Below are 18,568 nucleotides of genomic sequence, written 5' to 3'. Positions count from 1 at the left end.
AGAGTCTAACCTTCCCCTTTTTGACATTTCAACTATATTATCATCATAGAATTCTCCACCCTCAATATCCAGGAATCGGCACTGAACGGAACTAAAACAGCAATACAAATGCCTTACAATAACATGTAATTGAATCATAGAATCCCTACAGTGCAGAAGAAGGCCATTCAACCCATCGAAGTAGGAGCTGAATTTTCACTCCCAAGTCAGGAGTGCAGAGTTGGGAAAATTCCCGACATTGCAGACCCAACGCGGGAGAAAGTACCCCGAATCTTTGATTTTCGTTCAACGAGGGCAGCAGGTTCATACGAGTACCATCACCTCCCTGTTTCCTCCAAGTCACAAGATATATACCTTGAATATCGCTGGCTTAAGATCCTGCAATTCTCCCCTTGAGCTGCTCTGCACAAGTACTTTTGCTGCACAAACTACACCAGTTCAAGAAGGCAGCTGACCACCATCTTCTCGAGGACAATTAGTGATGGGCAATAAATGCTGGCCTTGCATATCTCAAATCAATTTTTAATGAAAAGCGAAACCATTAGCAGAGAACTGCCTTTGGCATCTGCATGGTGTTGCCTCGCATGTTTAATGGAGGCAGCAGGTAAGTAGAGAAAGGAGATAGACCAGGGACAGACCAGGGCGGCACGGTGGCACAGTGGTTAGCGCTGCTGCCTCACAGCGCCAGGGACCCGGGTTCGATTCCCAGCTTGGGTCACTGTCTGTGCAGAGTCTGCATGTTCTCCTCGTGTCTGCGTGGGTTTCCTCCAGGTACTCCGGTTTCCTCCCACAGGCCAAAGATGTGTGGGTTAGGTGGATTGGCCATGCTAAATTGCCCCTTAGTGTCAGGGGGACCAGTTATGGTAAATGCTTGGTGTTATGGGGATAGGGCCCTGGGTGAGATTGTGGCCAGTGCAGACTCGATGGGCCGAATAGCCCGCTTCTGCACTGTAGGGGTTCTATAATCTATGATTCTCTATGAAGTGTGAATGACAATATGGGCGGCACAATAGCACAGAGGTTAGCACTGCTACCTCACAGTGCCTGGTTCGATTCTGGCCTTCGGGTGACTGTGTGGAGTTTGCATATTCTTCCCGTGTCTGCGTGGGGTTCTTCCGGGTGCTCCGGTTTCCTCCCAGAGTCCAAAGATGTGCAGGTTAGGTGGATTGGCCATGCTAAATTGCCCCTTAGTGTCCCAAGATATGTAGGTTAGGAGGATTAATGGTGTTAATGTGGTGGTACGGGAAAGGGCCTAGATGGATCCTGAGTCAGAGAGATGGATCAAATGGCCTTCTTCTTCACTGTAGTGATTCTATGATTGATTGGAGAATTCATCTCAGAAGATATGGGTAGGTAAGGGGATCATTATATGCCAGTGGAGCGATCAGCTTTATTAAAGACCATGGAGAGGTTGGGAAGGATAAGGAGAAACAATGTGCCATAGTTAAGTTGGCCAGGCCATTTGTGGTGCTGCAGGAGCCTGGAAATGTTTCAACAGACGGAATGGTTGGTAAATTGTATCATGATGCTTTTTTCCCCCCGAGGATATGGAAGGAAAGGAAAGGTCAGAAATAAGTGACAGTAGCTCAGGCGTTCTTTATTTAGAGGAGGAATGACTGTCATTTTGAAGGTGAGGGGGCGAACAGTGCTGGGAGAAAAATGTGTAGGTTAAGGGGATTAGCAGGATAAATACTTGGGGTTATGGGGATCTGTCGGAGAAACGGTGCAGACAGAATGGACCGAAAAACCGCTTTCTGCACTGTAGGGATTCTATGATTAAGAGTTATAGAAGACATCCTGTTGGAACAGGAAGGAAAAGCAGTTGATCAGATGATCCCGCTTTTGGGGCAAAGAAATTCATGAGCTTGGGACAATTTCATTGCATCAGCAATTTATATTTTGAATTCATCTAAGGTAACCCCTTTTTAATAAACTTTTACAGAGGTTTAAAGGACATGGAGCTGGACACGTCCTCGATTGAGAAGAGATTTGCCTATGGTTTTCTGAAGAAATTGTTGCAGTGGTTGGACATCGCACAAGAGTTTGTTGCTCATATAGGTATAACCGGTGAAATAACTTAATTCATGTTTGTGTATTATTGTGTAATGAGACATATTAGCTCTGGTACATGTGCACTCAGAGTATGATGTTCCGGTTTCATATGGGGGGATATAGATGCCCAGAAGAAGCACAGAGATGATGATCAAAATATTCAGGCACTTGTTCATCAAGATGGAGTTAGATAATTGGAGTTATTTTCATTGGAGAAAATAAAGCCGATATGTCTCAGCTTCTTGATACGGAGGATGTATGACTGAGATTTTTGATATGGAGGATATGTGATTTTTATTTATTAATTTGGATGTCGGTGCCACCGGCTGAGCCAGCAGGCGTTGCCCATCCCTAATTGCCCTTGAGCTGAGTGGCTTATTAAGAGGGCAGTTAAGAGTCAACCGCATTTCTGTGGACTAGGTAAGGATGGCAGATTTCCTTCCCTAAAGGGACATTAGTGAACCAGATAGTTTATTTACAACCAGTGACAATGGTTCCATGGTCATCATTATTAGACTTTTAATTCCAGATTTTTACTGAATTCAAATCGCACCATCTGCCGTGGTCAAATTCGAACCCGAGTCTCCAGAGCTTTACCCTGCGTCCCTGGATTACTAGTCCAGTGACAATACCACCGTGCCTCCCCTATTTGAGATTTTTGTAATGGGAGAAATGTGATTGAGGGTTATATCTGGTTGGATAGGTTATCTGAGTTGGTGTCCTCAGGAATAAGGCACCAGGGTGTGTGGTGATTATGGATTTGCTCCGAGCAGACCTTAGTTGAAGGCTGCAGGATACTTGTATATCAAGGACTAATGTGTACATATTAAAGAAATAAGGCCCCACATGAATTAGTAATACAATGCAAACACTACAAACTACTGGGGAATAAAATTAGGGGATCCACTGTTAGGGATAGATACAGGAGCCTAAAAATGGTGGTCAATGATCATTCGAGGTGCGAGAAGGAAACTAAAAATGAGCTTAGCTAGTGAAGGAGTTAAATACAAAGGAAAATTCTTACTATTATCCATGAGAATTTGAATCTCTTAATCATTCAAGAAAGATTCACAGTAACTCGACTATAATTACTAATTACAGGTGGCACAGTGGTTAACACTGTTGTCTCACAGCTCCAGAGACCTGGGTTCAATTCCGGCCTTGGGTGACTGTCTATTTGAAGTTTGCACGTTCTCCCCGTGTCTGCGTGGGTTTCCTCCGGGTGCTCCGGTTTCCTCCCACAGTCCAAAGACATGCAGGTTAGGTTAATTGGCCATGCTAAATTTGTGGGGTTACAGGGATAGTGCAGAGGATAGGGCCTGGGTAAGATGCTCTGTCGGCACAGACTCAATGGGTCGAATGGCCTCTTCTGCACTGTAGGGATTCTATGATAGGTAATTAGAACTGTTTGCTTCTGTGGCAGCTAAGTACTGATGTACATAGAACATAGAACATTACAGTGCAGTACAGGCCCTTTGGCCCTCGATGTTGCGCCGACCAGTGAAACCAATCTAAAGCCCCTCTAACCTACACTATTCCAATATCATCCAATGACCATTTAAATGCCCTTAATGTGGTTTGACCGAATATTTTTGTCTTGAAACTTCTCTGTATTTCCTTAAATACTACATGAGGAAAGATGCAGTTATTTGATTTGATTTATAATTGTCACATATACTAGCATACAGTGAAAAGTTTTGTTTCTTGCGCGCTATACAGACAAAGCATACCATTCATAGAAAAGGAAACAAGAAAATGCAGAATGTAGTGTTACAGTCATAGCTAGGGTGTAGAGAAAGATCAACTTAATGCAGGGTAGGGCCATTCAAACATCTGACAGCAGCAGGGAAGAAGCTGTTCTTGAGTCAGTTGCTACGTGATCTCAGACTTTTTTATCTTTTTCCCGACAGAAGAAGGTGGAAGAAAGAATGTCCGGGGTGTGTGGGGTCCTTAAGTATGTTGGTTGCTTTGCTAAGGCAGTGGGAAGTGTAGACAGAGTCAAAGGATGGGAGACTGGTTTGCGTGATGGATTGGGCTTCATTCACGACCTTTTGTAGTTTCTTGCGGTCTTGGGCAGAGCAGGAGCCATACCAAGCTGTGATACAACCAGAAAGAATGCTTTCTATGGTGCATCTGTAAAGGTTGATGAGAGTCGTAGCTGACATGCCAAATTTCCTTAGTCTTCTGAGAAAGTAGAGGCGTTGGTGGGTTTTCTTAACTATAGTGTTGACATGCGGGGGACCAGGACAGGTAGTTGGTTATGGGTGACATTGTGACATTTGGACACCAAAGTTTGATTATACTTGCTCAATGACATAGGTTTATTCTTCAGTGTTGTGTGCAGAATGGTCCCATTCAAAAATAACAAAAGCATACAAAGTACAACGTATATAACTCTGAGTAATTGCTATCTTAGCGCTGAATTTATTATTTTGTTTGAGAGATAATTGTCAAAATGCTCCCCTCTATCATTACTTCTTTCTTTTACAATGCAGAGGCTGTTGTAAGCAGTGGAAGAGTTGAGAAATCCCCTCATGAGCAGGAAATCAAGTTCTTTGTGAAGGTAAATATGGAACCTTTGCTTATCTCGAGCTCATTACCATAGCAATTGAAATAGAAAAGGCTGGATAAACTCAGCAGGTCTGGCAGCATCTGTGGAGAGATAAACCACTAATGTTTCAAGTCCATATGACTTCTTCAAGACTGAAGAGGCGTAGAAAGGTAATGGGTTGTAGAGTTAGAGAGGGGTGTGGAGGAGGTGGGACAGAAAAGAAGGTCAGGGGTTAGGTCGGAGCTAGGGAGAGATTGAGATGTGGACACAATAGAATAAGTGTGTTAATTGGTAGCAGTAAGGACGAAAGACGATAGTGGCATAAGGGCAAGGTAGCAGAATGGGAACAAAGGTCAGCGTTCAGTGAAAGCTAGACTGAAATAAGTGACAGATGGCCCAGTGGGGGAGGGGTGGGTGTTTGCATTGGGACAAACCACGGAAACAAAAAGGGGTCAAGGTGAAGGGGGAAGTTCACAGTCTAAATGTTGAGCCCGGAAGGCTGTAACTTGCCTCCTATTTACACATTCTGCCATTTTACCTTTATGCCTAGTATTTGTGTAATAAGTAATAAACTGGATTGTGTTTTGAATTAAAAGGGTTAAAGCTTGTACCTTCCAGCAGGATAAGACAAATTCTTTAATAAACACAAAATAGGATGGATGCTGGAGATCTGAAATAGACACAAAGTGCTGGAAAAGCTCGGCAGGTCAGGCAGCACTTGTCAAGAGAGAAATGGAGTTAACTTTGCAAATCCAATATGATTCTTCCTTGGAATAAGATGAGCTCTTTCGGGTTCCAAGCTGTGCCACACTCTGCAGCCACAACACATCAGGTTAATACTATATATCCATTCTGTTATACTACAGTGCAGAAGAGTTCTACCATAACTGGTCTGACAGTATCTGTGAAGAGAGAAATAGGATGACTCTTCGTCAGAGCTGAAGAAGGGTCATCCAGACTCGAAAACATTGACTCTATTCTCTCTCCACAGAAGCTGTCAGACCTGCTGAGATTTTCCAGCATTTTCTGTTTTTGTTTCAGATTCCAGCATCTGCAGTATTTTGCCTTTATCTACCAGAACTGGGCTCTACTGGAATATTTTGATTGTATGTCAACTAGAAAGTTATTATATAACCTAAATAATAACATCGGGGCTGAATTTGATATATGCCAACTGTGAGATAAAGGGTTTGTAACGAATTGGCAACTATTCTTTTTTTCACCTCACCTGATCTGCTTTCCACTGATATTCACTGAGCAGGGTGGCACGGTGACACAGTGGTTAGCACTGCTGCCTCACAGCGCCAGGGACCCCGGTTTGATTCGCAGCTTGGGTCACTGTCTGTGTGGAGCCTGCACCTTCTCCCCGTGTCTGCATGGGTTTCCTCCAGGTGCCCCGGTTTCCTCCCACAGTCCGAAAGACGTGCTGGTTAGGGTGCATTGGCCGTGCCAAATTCTCCCTCAGTGTACCCGAACAGGCGCCGGATTGTGGCGACTAGGGGATTTTCACAGTAACTTCATTGCAGTGTTAATGTAAGCCTACTTGTGACTAATAAATAAACTTTAATAAATAAATAAACTTTATTCACAGAACAATAGTTCAAGCTCTTTATTGGAGCTGATTTTTCTGTCATCTCTTTAAAAATATTAGCAGAATTTTCCAAGTCAATGGAAATTAAAAATTGGTGTATTGTATAACAGGACACAAATTTGCTATGAGCCCATTCTGTGCTTATGTAGACCAATTTCACCACCTTAGTGCTGGATATTTGAGGACCATAAGGAAGTCATTGGTGAAAGGGATTTCCCAATTTGCTGTAATTTTGATGGGAACTTCGGCGAAATGACATAATTGTTTCTCCAGGGTGCTACTTATCTCCTGCTGAACCTAGTGTAGATCACTGGATGAATCTCTGAAAATTCTACCACTTGGGGCGCAAGTTTGGAAACACTAGCGATGTAACCACTCTGAAATTCACCCTAAATTCCAATGGCAGTAGTTACCAGCACGGTGGCACAGTGGTTAGCACTGCTGCCTCACAGTGCCAGGGACGTGCTTGGGTCACTGTCTGTGTAGAGTCTGCACGTTCGTCCCGTGTCTGCATGGGTTTCCTCCGGGTGCTCCGGTTTCATCCCACAGTCCGAAAGACGCGCTGGTTGGGTCTGTCGGCCATGCTAAATTCGCCCTGAGTGTACCTGAATAGGCGCCGGAGTGTGGCGAATAGGGGATTTTCACAATAACTTCATTGTGGTGTTAGTGTAAGCCTACTTGTGACACGAATAAATAAACTTAAAACTTTGAAGATGCTCCCATCCTTCTTAGGGTCCTAGATCAGAAACCCCAGTGCATATTTGAAGCCAAATTAGACCCCAACAAATTTCCATTTTGGCATTAGTATGAGGATAAAATGTTTCACTCCAGGTGCAATTCTACTGACAAACTGAGAAGCTTTTATCAAAACTTCGTTTAACAACAAGGTTTACCTATAAGCAAATTAATTAGCTTAATCTTTAACAATTGAACAATACTTAAACATGACCAGATACAAGTTTTAACTGCAGACCTATTGCGATGAGTTCCAATTCAAGCAATATTCCTCCTATAAACTTAAATCCCCTCTTTAAAATTAGCTAGTAAAACACAGGCTGACTTAGATCACCAACGCTGGAGCTCTCAAGGAGGCATTTTCAGAGAGATGGAGAGAGAGCAAGCCACCGCTTTCTTCTGGCAGCCCAGGCAGCAACTGCTTGTATTTTAAAATGAAACCGAAACTCTTTCTTTCCTGCAAGCTTAGATTCTCCCATTAATCACATGACTCTGTCTCTGTCAACCAACCAAATCAAAACTCTACTCTGAAACCCCATGGGGAACCTAAGTAAACCCAAATGCATTAGCTCTGCTCAAACAAATATTCCATGTTTAAAATGAGTACTTCTCTTGTGCTCTCAGCTACTAATTTAAAGATTTTCCTGGACAAATCGCACCCTGCAAAACATATCTGAATTCTAAACATACCCCTTACAAAAAACAGTCGGAGAGAGGGCAGTGGTCTATGTCACTTGTGCAGGGCCGTGTATCTGAGTGCTCACTGATCCAGCGAGGGAGCAGAGTAGGGTCTTGGTGAAATCTCGGACGTCTCTGAAAACCTGATGACCCTGATTTTCTTGTGCAATAAAATATGCTACAATTGTTAATTGTTCAAAACAATGAAATTATTATTGAGTTTCCGGATCCGTCTTGCGCAGAATGGGTAGGAGCTTCTGTTTGGTTGTGCTGCATATTTTGCATGCAGTTCACCTGAAATTCACGCAGCAGATCGAGCAGCTTCATGTATAAATTACAGACAGTGCAAATTGAGTGTTTGAACAAGGTTAAAGAAATAAATTGTTGTAAGCCAGACCCGGCCAAAAAGACTGGCCACATTCCCAGATTGAATTAAGTTTCCATAAATTGCACCCATTTGCAAACCTTCAAAGAGGCTCTTAGAATTAACCTTGTGCATAAGGCCTCTAATGGACACATTTTAAAATAGTTTATTTTAAAATTCACCAATAAACTGACTAATCAGGGAATGATTCTGAATAACTTTTTAAGTCAACTGTTCATAGAAATACAGAAACTAGAAGCAGGAGTAGGCAATTTGGCCCTTTGAGCCTGCTCCACCATTTTGATCATGGCTGATCATCGAATTCAATATCCTGATCTCCTCCGCACCCCCGCCCCTCCAATATCCCTTTTGCCCCAAGAGCTATATCTAATATCATCTTCTTGCTTAAAATCAGTTTACTAGACTGGACACTGATTAAGGCGGTACAGTGGTTAGTACTGCTGCCCCTCAGCGCCAGGGACCCTGGTTCGATTCCGGCCTCGGGTGTTTGTCTGTGTGGAGTTTGCACATTCTCCCCATGTCTGCGTGGGTTTCCTCCGGGTGCTCCGGTTTCCTTCCACAGTCCAGAAACGTCCAGGTTAGGTTGATTGGTCATGCTAAATTGCCCCTTAGTGTTGGGAGGATTAGCAGAGTAAATAAGTGGGGTTACGGTGACAGGGTCTAGGAATTATTGTCGGTGGGGGTTTGATGGGCTGAATGGCCTCCTTTTGCACTGTAGAGATTCCATGATTTAAAACATTTCTTTGTGATAAACCTTTGAGCAGTAATAATAAAACTGCACTGGGTTACCACTCTTAAGTATGTCCTGGAATTGTTTTTATTGTGAATAACATTTTATTTAATTAGTGCATCATTTTATGTCTGCCAATGTGTAAATGAATTTGAGCAGTAACATTTCATAAATGTGAAATTTATACTTGGATTGCTGATTGCACCCAAAGTGAAAACTTTTGACCAATGCCCAAAGGAAATAGGGGCCATACAACAAAGAGAAAGTTTTGACAATATCTTTCCTTTACAGTCTGCAGATCATACCATTCCCTCCAAGTTGTAGGCATGGAGGTGACTTCCTGTTCCATTGCAAAGTGACTTAACCACCGTTTTCTTTCAGAAGGTGTTTGCCCAAGCTTGCTTTGTGGTAAATAACAAAACAAGATAATTAAAATCAGCAGAGGCATCAGGTGCGATCAGGGCGATTTTGAGCCTGCATTAGCGGTGGGCGGGATCACCAACAAGGGCGAATAATCCGGAGAGAAGCGGGAAACGCGATTCTGTCCGGAGAGATCATGTTTTCCAATTTTCCACGTCCCCTCGCTGGTGCCGTCACGAGGTTTACACCCAGAAAGCATGAGGTCCTAATTTTAATGGTTTTGCATACATTTTAATGTCATTAGCCAGCCCTCCCTGCTCGCCATATGATCCCCCAACAGTGAATATTCAAACCTTGCCAATGTGACATCATGTTGGCGAGGTTTACAACAGTTTTTCAAAAACGTGAGTTGGTTGAGGGAGCCCCCTCGGCCGGAGGGGGAGGGTGGGGGGGTGCGAATGTAAGTATAGCCCCTGGGGCACATGCCCAGGCCGTGTCCTGGTACTGTTCCTTGGCACAGTGCTAACCTGGTAGTGCCAATCTGGAGTGCCAACCTGTGCCAGGGCAGGCCCTCTGGGATGGGATGGTTTCCTGTTTTGTGATGTGGGGCGGGGAGAGAGACCCTAATGATTGTGCCGGGTTTAGAGAGAGGCGGGGGGGGGGGGGACCCCTGATGCCTCCATGGTTACAGGTTGGGGGAGGGGGTGGGAGGAATTCCACTTCAGTGCTGATCGGGGCGCCCTTTAAGGATGGTGTCCCGATCTCTGTGGATCCGGCTTTAGGGGCTTTATAGCCCCTGCCCACTCATTTATTTTTAACTCTCAAAGGCTCAAGATCTGGAGTGTAAACTAGGTTGAGCAACTGGGGAGTTACCTGCCGGTTTTCAGTCAGAACCTGAAATAATATGGTTAAGATTCCGCCCATTGATACTGTGGCTACTTCTAAATATTGTAGAACTTTTTTTTAACCAGTAAATATCATGTGCGTTGATTATATTAGAGTGCCTTGAAGATATGTAGGAAATGTATTCATTCATCTGCTGTCTGGAAGCATATTGAATACATTGATTAACAAACTAATTGCTGAGCTCATAGTGATAACATTTCCGTGCTCAAACTCCTACATCTCTAATCCGTTCGTTTTTGTTCCTCAGATTTTGCTGCCTTTGATAAATCAAAACTTCAAGAATCACTGCTTATACTTCCTTTCTACTCCAGCTCAACTTTTGGGCAGCGGAGGGCATTCCTCCAACAAAGAGAAGGAAATGATAGCCAGGTATGTGCTGTAGGTTATGATGTAAATTATCCAGCACGATCAAAGTCTCAGTCTGCGAGATAAACCGTGAATATGAAGGCAAATAATTTATCAAACTTTCTTTCCGATTGCCTTTCCTCCAGAGCCTCCTTCAATTATCAAGTTGACTCAACAAACCGCTTTAGTTCTTGCTAATGTTGCACTGCATTCCAACTGTAACAATAGCACTCGCAAATGGAGTCAGTTACTGGTACTTTTTACTTTCACCAGCTTTGATCATTTAAACTGGCAAATACCTCCAAAACTATCAATCTCCCCAGATGTTTGCCATGTAGGTTCCAGAGTTCAGCAGCCTGACATTCGTTTAAAGTCTATTTTATTAGTGTCACAAGTAGGCTGACATTAACACTGCAATGAAGTTACTGCGGAAATCCCCTAGTCGCCGCACACCAGGTACACTGAGGGAGAACTTGGCACGGCCAATGCACCTAACCAGCACGTCTTCCGGACTGTGGGAGGAAACTGGAGCGCCCCAGAGGAAATCCAAGTAGACACGGCGAGAACGTGCAGACTCCGCACTGACAGTGACCCGAGTCGGGAAATGCCTGGGTCCCTGGTGCTGAGGCAGCAGTGCAAACAGTTGGAATCAAAGCACATGATTTAACTGCAATGCTGACAAATCCTCAACTTGATTCTTCAAAAACTGCATTCATACCTTGATTGACTCTAGATTCAGACAACCTGTTTAGTGTTGTTTCAAAGTACACCCGCTTTACATTGTCCCTATGATTATGATGTAACTACAGCCTAAGATAGAACCATCATAGCTGATTTAAAACAAAATCGAAATTAGTTACAATTTAATTTGACTAATGTGACAATACATTTGTAGAGTTTTCGGTAGTAAGCTACATTTTATATCTTATTAAGCGAGCGTCGATTACACATTTGTCATCGTCATCCAGTGAAGATGGTATCATGCACAAGGTGTCTGGGGCACATGTTGTTAATCATGACCTCCTTCTACTTCACTACCCACAGAACCAAAATAAAAATTCACTCCAAACTGTAAATTGTATACATTTGTAATTTTGAGGCCAGAATCTCTTGGGATTCAGAATATGATATCAGTGGCTGGAGGGTGCTGTAATAGTTTGACACGTTTACTCAGATTTCTGGCTGGTAATCATTCCCAGCTACCCATTATTCTCCATTTAATGGAAGGCTTTTGTTAACGTGGAGTTCCCCAGAATTAGAGGGACATGCTGTCATCTGCCTCCGTCCATTATGTTTTTATATGCAAAAGATTAATTACTGAATTCAAATTGGATGGGGAGGATTTACCGCACAACCCGCCATATGTTTCGCAGCAGCGGGAGACGCCCGCTGGTGGCAGGATCTCCTGGTCCCCCTGTTGTCCACAGGGTTTCTCATTGAATGTACCCCTCTCTGTCGTAAAAAGCATGTAGACAGTTACATGGGTAAGATGGGTATAGAATCATAGAATCCTACAGTGCAGAAAGAGGCCATTCGGCCCATCGAGTCTGCACCAACCACAATCCCATCCAGGCCCTATCCACATATCCCTATATTTTTACCCACTAACCCCTATGCATCCCGGGACACTAAGGGACAATTTAGAATGGCTAATCAACCTAGCCGGCACATCTTTGGACTGTGGGAGGAAACCGGAGCACCCGGAGGAAACCCACGCAGACACAGGGAGAATGTGCAAACTCCACACAGACAGCGACCCGAGCCGGGATTCGAACCCAGGTCCCTGGAGCTGTGAAGCAGCAGTGCTAACCACTGTGCTACCGTGCCGCCCAATGGGATATGGGCCAAATGCAGGCAATTAGGACTAGCTTAGGGATTTTTTAAAAAAGGGGTGGCATGGAGAAGTTGGGCTGAAGGGCCTGTTTCCATGCTGTAAACCTCTATGACCTCTAAGCCAGCGGTGGAGGCGCGCCATTGGCAGAACAGGTAGATACGCCAGTGTGAACGGCTGGGAAGTTACAGCCAATGATCAGATTTAGGAGCAGGACATCTCAGACGTTCCTGTAATCCAAACTGCAGTATATATGTACCAAGTCTCACAGATGCTGCAGAATATTAATCCTGTTATTTTCTTCGTTATTTCACTTTTTCTTCATCTACTGTTCTTTCTAATGCTGTGTCTGGATTTAGTCTCCAAAGTCAGCACTCCATGAGCGAATATTTCCCAGTTCACGTATTTTATAGCGAAATTATGAACACCTTTGCAATTTCTTTACAAATAGTACATAAATTAGATCCTTTACCCTCCCCCCCCACTTCCTCTGCCTCCCCCTCCTGCCACCATGAGCCTAAAACCTGTTACGACCTTGGTGGAGATCAGTAACTTACTTTTAAAAGAGATCCAAAATCCCAGTTATTTACTGAAAAAAAAATAAAGCCACAAAATTCCACAGTTTATAACAAAGAGAATTTTCACTACACAAGAGTTTTAGACAAAGCAAACACTAAATGTTAAATAATCACCTATATAGGGTGGCACAGTGGTTAGCACTGCTGACTCACATCGCCAGCGACCCGGGTTCGATTCCCGGCTTGGGTCACTGTCTGTGTGGAGTCTGCACGTTCTCCCCGTGTCTGCGTGGGTTTGGAAACAAAAACTTCTGGGAGACTGAAACTTGTAGATCCATTTAAAAGGAGACAGAGCCATCCAAGCTCAGTAGTAGTCGATGATCCCAGTGGGGCAGTACAGGTAAGTTGAAGGGTGCTCCGGTTTCCTCCCACAGTCCGAAAGACGTGCAGGTTAGGTGCATTGGCCGTGCTAAATTCTCCCTCAGTGTACCCGAACAGGCGCCGGAGTGTGGCGACTAGGGGATTTTCACTGTAACTTCATTGCAGTGTTAATGTAAGCCTTACTTGTGACACTAATAATTTATAAACTTTAAACTCTAAAAGCCAGAATCAACACGCGTTCTCAATCTCGGGTGACAAAGCCCTTTGAAATTCTGTCTTTCTAATGAAGAATTTTAGTTTCTCTTCAGGAATTCACCCTGATTCTCGGCTCACAACAGTGCAGAGCCACCATGGGCATGGTCTTCACCATACACACTATGGCAAAAATGGCACATGTCTGCAGAACCCCCTGGGCCCTGTGTATGATGATCTGGATCCACCAACACTATCTTCAAGAAGCAGAATCAGCTGCAGCAAGTGTAAATTTGCCCATTCACAGCTTCTGGATCCAGCCTCCATCAACCTACCTGTACTGCCCCACTGGGATCATCGACTACTGCTGAGCTTGGATGGCTCTGCCTCCTTTTAAATCGATCTAAAAGTTTCAGTCTCCCAGTTTTTCTTTCCAATTTCGGTTTCCACCTGCACAAACTGGAATGTTTCTCAGTTTCCCTTTTCATTTGGAGTACATCTCAAAAATACAAGCTTTCAAACCACAGATTCCATCGCAGTCGCTAAAGAATCCCATTCCTGCAATATTGTGATCATTTACGCCTATATCAGTGCTCCTTCCATAGCTTTTGTGAGGGATCTACCATATTAGTTCATGAGGGAGCCATGTCCAGATTGGAGAGGGCAGGACTGAGGCTCGGTGAAGTAAACCCTTTCCTCATGCTCCAAAGAAGTTGATTCCTTTTTCTCTCAAGTGAGGCTAACCGATGATTGCCTTTCCTTGAAAGATGTTTTAGAACTTTGCATGTTAAATGCAGTAAAACAGATTTCCCATGTTACCTAAAAGGGTCCACAAAAGAAAGTTCACCGGACAGAACAAATGTATTTTTTGGAAAATGTAAATAGATTATTGATAAATCTCTTAAGCAGGCGCTTGGTCCTCCAAACAAGTTGTCTTTCGACCTGATGGTCATAAAGAGGAGCCTCTGCATCCAAAAGTGGATCTCTGCATGATCAAAATGTGAAGGTTTAGAATTTTGGAACTTTGTTTTAGAGCTACCTGTCCACCATTTGGTACTGAACCTTGCTGTATGTGTCTCTTTCACCTGTTATTGATTATACCTTCAAAAGATCCAACAGAAAAGGGTATGAAAAATGTTAATTATATCCAGATTGCTGAAAAAAGACACATGCTGCCAAAGTTTCTCATCTTGCACTCATTAGGACAATGCACAACGATACCAAATTGTAAAGGAGATAGCAGTTTCATACTGCATGAGAAGAGAGTGCTGATTGGTTGGCCAGTGAACGCTGGTAGAGGTGTTGCTATAGAGAATGCACCAGTTAACTGATAACTGACAATTAATGGCTAAGTTATGTTTAAATTTGAACCAGGCAGGCTGACTCTGGTCAAGGTATTGCCTTGGGGAATAAACTAGGGAATGGCTGTGCCCCATTTTGTTTAGTTGAGAAAGGTGCAAGGTGTGTACAGTGTTCCATCTGTCTGCAAAGGACAGTGTGAATATACACTGTGAACCTGACTGGAAAATCTTAAAATGGTTGTCAGTGTAATTCTTAGCACACTCAGGATTGTTTAGCAAATGCTGTCCAATCTCAGAATCATACCTAATGTTGGACACAGTGCTGAGAGGGCTAATGTAATAAATTACTGTGTTCTGAAGTGACAAAACAAAAGGAACCAAATCATTGCAAATGTATTTTAGAATTAGCTTTTTTTTAATGAAACATTTGTCTTAGGGATGAAGGAATCTTGCCTGGGCATTAGTGTTATAGAAGCAACTTTGTCTACTTTTTAATTTGCAAGTAAAATAAAATACACATCTCTAGCTATAGCCATACATACGTTCATGTTATGGACCAGCCCAGCCTGATCTGCTTCAGGCTTCCCTCACTGTTAATTCCTCTCTAATGATAATAATTGTTGCCAGTTCTCAAACCTTCTCATTTCTTTTCTTCCCGATTGTTTCTCTGCTTCAGTATCTTCTGCAAACTCGCAGCTTTGATCAGACATAGAGTCTCCCTCTTTGGTAAGCGGCATGGAGTGTTGGAGCATAGTGTTTGTTACCGACTGAAGCTTGTACTGTTGAGTTATGCTGTCATTCTGTCTGTAGCTTCGATTGGTTTCCTTTCTGTGTGAAACTTTACTTTCCTCCCGCAAACAAATAATATTGTGTTGAAATGACAATTTGAAATCCGAAAGTGGAAAACATAGTGTACTTGTACTCCATCTTTATTCCCTCCAGCACATTTTAGCTAATCTTCTGTTGGTCTTTTAATTCAGATTCTGGGAGGCCAATGTGCAACATTTAAGCCTTGAAATTTTTGGAAATATCCCTAGAACAATCCCTTTAGACCCAGCCTAAGGGGAGGCGATGGCCTATTGGTATCATCGCTAGATTATTAATCCAGAAACTCAGTTCAGGTGACCTGGATTCGAATCCCAACACAGCAGATAGTGGAATTTGAGTTCGATTTAAAAAATCTGGAATTAAGAATCTACTGGTGACCATAAAACCATTATTGATTGTCAGGAAAACCCACCTGGTCCTTTAGGGAAGGAAATCTGCCATCCTTACCCGGTCTGGCCTACATATGACTCCAGAGCCACAGCAATGTGGTTGACTCTCAACTGCCCTCGTGCAACTAGGGATGGGCAAGTAAATGCTGGCCCAGCCAGCGATGCCCATGTTCCATGAATGAATTAAATCAAAAATTTTATTAAATTAAAAGATCAACATGAAACACTCAAAAGAAAGCAATGGACTTCATCTTCGCAGTTTCTTGTGCCTCATTTTCCATTTCTTGTGCTGTAAGCAGGTTATTAAATGGCATTGGTTTCTGCAAATAGCCAACCCTTAGCATATTTGTTCATCTTTATGTGCTTATAGTGTGGTGTGGACATTCGAATACCATAGTATGTTTCTTAACTGTTTGATAGCTTGGACTGAAGTGTGCCTCACTTAACAATTTGAATAACAGAAATGTTGGGGGCGATTCTCCCAAAAGTGCTGAATTGGTGGGAAAACTGTTTGTTTTTTCAATGCAGCTTCACACTCGAATCTCTCCACTCTGTGCAATGCAGAAATATATACCAAAAGTATATACCAGTGATAAGAAAGGACTGTAGAAAAAGAGATAACCAGCCATGGATATCTATGGAAATAAAGGAGGATATCAAATTGAAAGAAAATGCATACAAAATGGCAAAGATTAGTGGGAACTTAGAGGATTGGGAAATCTTTAAAGGTCAACAGAAAGCCACAAAAAAAGCTATAAAGAAAAGTACGATGGATTATGAGAGTAAACTAGCTCAGAATATAAAAACAGATAGCAAATGTTTCTACAAATATATAAAACGAAAAAGAGTGGCTTAAAGTAAACATTGGTCTTTAGAGGATGAGAAGGGGGATGTAATAACTGGAAATGAGAAAATGGCTGAGGCATTTTGTGTTGGTCTTCACAGTGGAAGACACAAATAACATGCCAAAAATTGATGACAGGAAGGCTATGGCAGGTGAGGACCTAGAAACTATCATCACGAAAGAGCTGGTGTTGGGCAAGCTAATGGGGCTAAAGGTAGACAAGTCCCCTGGTCCTGATGCAATGCAACCCAGGGTACTAAAAGAGATGGCGGGGGAAATAGCAAATGCACTAGTGGTAATTTACCAAAATCCACTGGACTCTGGGGTGGTTCCCGCAGATTGGAAAACAGCAAATGTGACGTCACTGTTTAAGAAAGGTGGTAGACAAAAGGCGGGTAACTGTAGGCTGATTAGCTTAACTTCTCTAGTAGGGAAAATGCTTGAATCTATCATAAAGGAAGAACTAGCGAGACATCTGGATATAAATTGTCCCATTGGTAAGACGCAGCATGGGTTCATGAAGGGCAGGTCATGTTTAACTAATTTGGTGGAATTCTTTGAGAACATTACGTGCGCAGTGGACAATGGGGAATCTGTGGATGTGGTGTACCTGGATTTCCAGAAGGCATTTGACAAGATGCCGCACTAAAGACTGCTACATAAGATAAAGGAGCACGGTGTTATGGGTAATGTATTAGCATGGATGGAGGATTGGTTAATCAACAGAAAGCAAAGAGTGGTGGTAAATGGGTGTTTTTCTGGTTGGCGATCAGTGACTAGCAGTGTGCCTCAGGGATCAGTGTTGGGACCGCAATTGTTTATGATTTACATAGATGATTTGGAGTTGGGGACCAAGTGTAGTGTGTCAAAATTCACAGATGACACTAAGATGAGTGGCAGAGCAAAGTGTGCAGAGGATGCTGAAAGTCTGCAAAGGGATATAGATAGTCTAAGTGAGTGGGCGAGGGTCTGGCAGATGGAGTACAATGTTGGTAAATGTGAGGTCATCCATTTTGGTAGGAATTTCAGCAAAATGGACTATTATTTCAATGGTAAAAAATTGCAGCATGCTGCTGTGCAGAGAGACCTGGGTGTCCTTGTGCAGGAATCTCAAGGAGTTGGTTTGCAGGTGCAGGAGGTAATTAAGAAGGCAAATGGAATTTTGTCCTTCATTGCTAGAGGGATGGAGTTTATAAACAGCGAGGTTATCTTGCAGCTGTATAAGCTGCTGGTGAGGCCACACCTGGAGTCCTGTGTACAGTTTTGGTCTCCTTACTTGAGAAAGGATATACTAACAGGGGGGGGGGGGGGGGGGTGCAGAGGAGATTCACTAGGATGATTCCGGAGTTGAGAGTGTTGACTTATGAGGAGAGACTGAGTAGACTAGGGCTATACTCATTGGAATTCAGAAGAATGAAGGAGATCTTATAGAAACATATAAGATTATGAAGGGAATAGATAAGATAGAAGCAGAGAAGTTGTTTCCACTGGCGGGTGAAACTAGAACAAGGGGGCACGGCCTCAAAATAAGGGGAAGCAGATTTAGGACTGAGTTGAGGAGGAACTTCTTCACACAAAGGGTTGTGAATCTGTGGAATTCCCTGCCCAGTGAAGCAGTTGAGGCTACCTCATTGAATGTTTTTAAGGCAAGGATAGATAAATTTTTGAACAGTAAAGAAATTAAGGGTTATGGTGAGCGGGCGGGGAAATGGAGCTGAGTCCACAAAAAGATCAGTCATGATCTTATTGAATGGCGGAGCAACCTCGAGGGGCCAGATGGCCTACTCCTGCTCCTAGTTCTTCTGTTCTTAGAGGTCAGAATCGCGAATCTCATTAAAAACCCACGGGAGGGCAGTTATTCGCGCTGGAGTCTGACAGTTCTGGAACTCTGCGCATGTGCAGTGGTCCCCGATCTGTCAGTCTCCCCATTTGCTGGCCAGCTCGATTGTTG

The 18,568-nt window shown here is 43.3% G+C and overlaps 1 protein-coding gene across 2 annotated transcripts in view; it reads left to right on the top strand.

Annotated features, from left to right (window-relative positions):
- LOC144511368 (ryanodine receptor 1-like) overlaps nucleotides 1-18,568 on the top strand; it is a 495,584-nt gene that overhangs the window by 299,008 nt on the left and 178,008 nt on the right. For both annotated transcript variants that reach the window (XM_078241663.1, XM_078241662.1), the window contains exons 58-61: nucleotides 1,943-2,058; nucleotides 4,548-4,615; nucleotides 10,236-10,357; nucleotides 15,233-15,282. In XM_078241663.1, the coding sequence (XP_078097789.1) occupies nucleotides 1,943-2,058; nucleotides 4,548-4,615; nucleotides 10,236-10,357; nucleotides 15,233-15,282 (356 nt within the window). The remainder of the gene's footprint in view (nucleotides 1-1,942; nucleotides 2,059-4,547; nucleotides 4,616-10,235; nucleotides 10,358-15,232; nucleotides 15,283-18,568) is intronic.

Source organism: Mustelus asterias, chromosome 24 (assembly GCF_964213995.1).
Source record: "Mustelus asterias chromosome 24, sMusAst1.hap1.1, whole genome shotgun sequence".
In the NCBI taxonomy this organism is placed as follows: domain Eukaryota; kingdom Metazoa; phylum Chordata; class Chondrichthyes; order Carcharhiniformes; family Triakidae; genus Mustelus; species Mustelus asterias.
The sequence above is the reverse complement of the archived record's forward strand: the minus strand, read 5'-3'. Positions and strand labels throughout refer to the sequence as shown.